The sequence below is a fragment of the Teleopsis dalmanni genome, chromosome 1, assembly GCF_002237135.1.
Source record: "Teleopsis dalmanni isolate 2A chromosome 1, ASM223713v2, whole genome shotgun sequence".
Classification (NCBI taxonomy): Eukaryota; Metazoa; Arthropoda; class Insecta; order Diptera; family Diopsidae; genus Teleopsis; species Teleopsis dalmanni.
Genome location: NC_051846.1, coordinates 223,399,061 through 223,404,332, shown reverse-complemented (window position 1 = coordinate 223,404,332; position 5,272 = coordinate 223,399,061). Strand labels below are relative to the sequence as shown.

Below are 5,272 nucleotides of genomic sequence, written 5' to 3'. Positions count from 1 at the left end.
AGAGCTTTTATGCAAAGAACTTTGTGCAAAAATTGATGCGCGTCAAATTATTAAAAGAACTGCGGCGAAAGCGAAAAACAGGAACGTTGTCAAAAATGCAAACCAGCTGAAGCAATGTATGCGCTACAGGAAAAGCTTCGGTCGATTTAGTATAAATAAGTGTACGTATTAGAAGAAAAATGAATTATTGGAAAACTCTCGAAGGCAGTCATACGTCTTTGCGAAAACAAGGAATTAGAAATTTGTAGCTTTGTATGAACGTCAAGGTAGTTCATACGTCTTGACTAGTAGCTTTATATAAACGTCAAAGTAGTTCATACGTCTTGACTAGTAGTTTTGTATAAACGTCAAGGTGGTTCATACGACTTGACTGGTAGCTTTGTATAAACGTCAAGGTAGTTGATACGTCTTGACTAGTAGTGAGTAATAAGTCAAGTAGCTTATACATCTAGACTAATAGGTTGATGTTCTGTAATCCGAAATAAAATTCCAAGTTTGAATTCCAAGTAGAGCGATATCTGTCTGGAAGTACTATACAACGTCGAGATCATTTAGCCAAACCCCGAAAGTTTCCATAGGAGGCCAACACAATTCATCATAATATTTACATTGTAACATTTCTTTTTCTTTCTTTTTTTTGAATTATAATTCTAAATAAATCAGTAATCACATATACTAAATAGTCTTTGATTTGGAAAAAAATAAGTTATATTGCAACGACACCTGGACGACGGCTGAGTATACCTCAGCATCATCAGCGACAAAAAGCATGTAATTTTTATCTTAAATTGGAGTACATCTCCAACAATTTTACTAAATAAGTGCTTAGGTATTCACTTAGACAGACAACTAATTAGGCGCAAGCATATTGAAGCCAAAAAATACAAATGAAGCTTATTAATAACAGATCCTCTCTGTGCCTAGAGTATAAAGTACTCTTGTATAACAGCATCATAAAACCAATATGGTCTTATGGTATCCAGCTATTCGGTAATGCTAGTGCTTCAAATATTGAAATTATCCAAAGAGCTCAGTCAAAAATACTGAGTACAATCGCTAGAGCCCCATGGTATATTAGGAATGAAAGTATTCACCGAGATCTACAAATTCCATTAGTTAAAACCGAATTTGACAATATAAGAAAAAAATACAATAAAAGGCTGACAGAACATGTTAACATGTTAACAAAGAATCTCGCGCCGTTACTTCTCGCCTAAAATAAGCTGATCGTCCAGCTATTCAAGTAAAAACTCCACTCTTCTTTTTAGTAATCTGATAAAGCTTAATTGCATACTTAATAAACAACCTAACATCTACTCCAATAAAATTTAACCCATTGATTTAAATGAGGTTCGTGAACTTTATTACCTATATTATTATGTAATAATTGACAAGATCTTAAAACTTATTGTTGGTGTCCTTGTAAGATAAAATACAATAAATAAATGTGCTTCGAGCTTCACTTACTGTACATACTAAGTAGCTACACATGCACACTAATGGTAAGAAAAAACGTGCACAGTTACTTAATAATTCATATCTAAAACCACTATTATTATTGTTTTATTAGTTTAATATAAGAATATTTCGTGTTAAAGTATGATAATGAAACGTTACCGTTTAAAATAATCTGCTCTTATCTGTCAATAAATAATCTGTCAATAAATCTGCTCTTTTTGATGACAAAATACACTATGCCTCTGTATTCGTCAAATGCATGGGTCGATTAATAATTTTTACTTTAATTACTTGGCAATTATTATACCCCATACAAGTCGTTATCCTAATAATATTGCACTCGATATAATATATTCAACTGAGACCCCAACTGAGACCTCAACTAATCTTTTGAATACAGTTTTAAATTCATCCTGAATATAATTTGCTGTACCGCATGCATCTACGTATTTTAATAAAAGAATCACATAATCGGCTACCTCTTGTAGAGTGTTACAATTGTGATGAGTTCTGGCATACGAAAAGATATTGCAGCTTACTTTACTCGTATGAAATCTGTTGGAAATTAAGTTATTTAGCAGACTTTGCAAAACCTAAATATAAACCCTGTCCAAAAAAATATGGCAATTTAATGCATATAACAAAAGAACATTTGACCCAATATGCTAAAAATTTGTAAGAAACTATTAAAAATCAGAGTGTTATATTACAAACTATGCTATAATGACCATAAACTTTCTCAACATAAGTTATATATCCATATATATCATCGGTAGGCGTTCTAAACTGTCAATCTAAAACAAACTAATGGTCTATAAACAAATAGTAGAGCCGGCTTGGACTTATGGCATACAATTTTGTTCAGCGCTTTTAAAGTAAATTACTACGATACATCGTAAATGCTCCATACTAGGAGGGCGGTTTGATAATGCAGTGACTTTTTGAATTTCCCACGCAGTTACTGCAAATGCAATAGTGCTGCCGTCAGCTGTAATCTACCAGTGGGCAACTTTCTAATTTTGAGCAAGTTCAAAGCAGACAACCTCGTGAATTTTTACGAAAATGGAAAAAAGCGAATTTCGTGTGCTAATTAAGCATTACTTTTTACATAAGAAATCCATCACTGGAACTAAGGAAAGACTTGACTACAGGGACTTGGCACCATCAATTTCAATGATTAAGAAGTGGTTCACTGAGTTCCGTGGTGGTCGTACCAGCACTAGTGATGCCGAACGTTCAGGTCGCCCAAAAGAAGTGATCACGCCGGAAATCGTCGATAAAATCCATGAAATGATATTGGATGATCGGAGAATGAAAGTGCGGCCGCATTTGGCGAAGAAGAAAGTGCTGTTCCATCAAGACAATGCACGTGTGCACACTTGTCTAGTCACGTTGGCCAAAATCCACGAATTGGGATACGGACTGCTACCCCATCCAACATATTCTCTTGCAACTATTTTCTGTTTCCAAGCCTAAAGAAATGTCTGGGCGGTAAGAGATTAGAGTCGAATGAAGAAGTCATTACCGAAACAAGCGCGTATTTTGAAAGCTTTGTGAAAACCTATTATTTGGAGGGAATAAGGAAATTAGAAACAAACTGCACTAAATTTATCGAGCTAAAAGGTGTTTAAAACAGATATATATACCTTCTGATCAAAAAAGAACGAGAATTTATAAAAAAAACACAGAATATTGATTTTTAATAATTTTCTTTATTATCGCCTTCAAAGTACTTTCATCCTGCGGCAATACATGCATGCCAATACATGCATGATCCAATTTTCCATACAAGTTTTATACGCCGAAGGTATGTCCTTTAGTTCACGCAGCGAATTCTCTTTTATGGCCTCTATGGTCTCAAAACGCGTTTCTCGCAATGTCAATTTGAGTCGGGGGAAGAGGAAAAAGTCACACGTGGCCATATATGGAGAGTACGGTGCTTGGTTGATGATATTGGTGGAGTTTTTGGCAAAAAATTGCGACACAACCAACGCTGTGAGTTTGCCTTTCATAAATCTGGCCTCTTTTTGCGAATGACCTCACGCAAACGACGCTTAACGGCCAAATAATACTCCTTATTGGCCGTTTGACCATTTGACCAGCCGGAAGGAATTCATAGTGCACCACACCACGAATATCGATTAAAACAGTCAGCATAACCTTGATTTTGGATCAACTTTGGCGTTCTCTTTTCGGTTTCGGCTCACCTTCGAAGCACCATTTAGTTGATTGTTGTTGTCAAATTGATAGACCTATCTGTCATCACCAGTTATGATGCGTTCGATGAATGTGGGGTCAGGTCATTTCTTTGGCCACATCACAACGACGCTTCTTTTGAATGAAATTCAGGTTTTTTGTCACCAGCCGAGAAGCGACACGTTCAATATGTGTTCGGCCGATCCATATGAGATGCCCAACAACACTGCTATTTCTCTAATCGGTTCACAACAATTTTCCGACACGATCTGCTTCGCCGATTAAATGTTTTCTTCATATAATGGTCCAAGCTTGTACCGTCTTTGAACCTTTTATCCCATTCGTTTACTCGTGGTTGTGACACACACATATCACCAAAGGCCTTTTTTATCATTTTCAACGTTTCGACACATTTAAATCCATTTGCAACATAAAATTTAATGCACGCAAGTTGTTCTAATTTTTGATCCATTATAAAAATCGCCACACGAAAAGATATCCCACGGGTAAGATATCCGGGGCTGGGCGTAAAAGGCTGAAGGTTTTACTTCCCAAGAGCATTTCGTTGGAAACAGCTACTTGGCAGTAAAACCGGTCATCGCGACTAAAAGAGCAAGCGACGCCAAAAAGATCCCGATCTGATAGCTCCACACCAACATCAAACTCCAAACCGACAAAGCGGATTGCATTACAGGGCAAAAATGTTGACAATAAATCGACAGTGTCTGCATTTGCTTTGCCGATTTGCAGCAAGATGAAGGAAGTCGAGACCTCACACAGGTGTTATATGATTTTTATGGAAGACCGTATCCTACCGGCTGCGCCAATTTGTCATAAGTTTTTAGGAATACCGACTGCGCCAATTTGTTATATGTTTTTAAGGAAGACTGATACAACTTACCAATTTGTTATAAGTTTTTACGAAGAACGATGCTGAAGAATGATAATGTTATGGTTTTCCCGTATAAGTCACAAGTTGTATCAACTACTGTATTACTTAATTGTTCTACTTATATCTTAGGTTAGGTTAGGTTATACCGGTGATCCCTAGTTGATCCACTTAGTCCTATTGGCCCATTGTGATGCCGTATATAAATAATAAAAACCTCAGGGTTTAAAACCACCTCGAACCTTTTGCGAAGCATAAAATGCTATTTAAAGCCCGATCCTGTAACTGGTCCAGGTCCTCAAGGAGGGGGGCTCCTAGAGTACTAAATCGCCGACGTGCATGAGCTGGACAAAAACACAAAAGATGAGATGCGCTCTCATCGTCCTCCCCACAGCTACGACAGATTTGGTTGAAAGGAAGACCTAGTCTTCTAGCATGGTTCCCTAGTTTACAGTGTCCTGTAGTCAACCCTACCAGAAGACTAATGTCCTTGCGGGACATCTCAATTAGAGTTTTCGATTTTCTTTAATCGGAAAGTGGCCAGATTGCATACAGATGTCTACATATCCTTGAGTCTTCCCATCTTTTGTTAAAAGTATTAGTGCAGAAAGAACTCAATAACAATTTACATGATGTTAGCGATATGCCCAGATAGTTTAGGTGCTCCGAGTAAGGTTCTGAAGCACCCTTTCTGGCTATCTCGTCTGCTTTGCAATTTCCGAAAATATC

The 5,272-nt window shown here is 37.0% G+C and overlaps 1 protein-coding gene across 1 annotated transcript; it reads left to right on the top strand.

Moving 5' to 3' along the window:
- The first annotated feature begins 2,520 nt into the window (after nucleotides 1-2,520).
- Nucleotides 2,521-2,934, top strand: LOC119667491. The gene has a single exon (XM_038076783.1). It carries the CDS (start codon nucleotides 2,521-2,523, stop codon nucleotides 2,932-2,934), a length of 414 nt encoding a protein of 137 aa, XP_037932711.1.
- The last annotated feature ends 2,338 nt before the right edge of the window (nucleotides 2,935-5,272 follow it).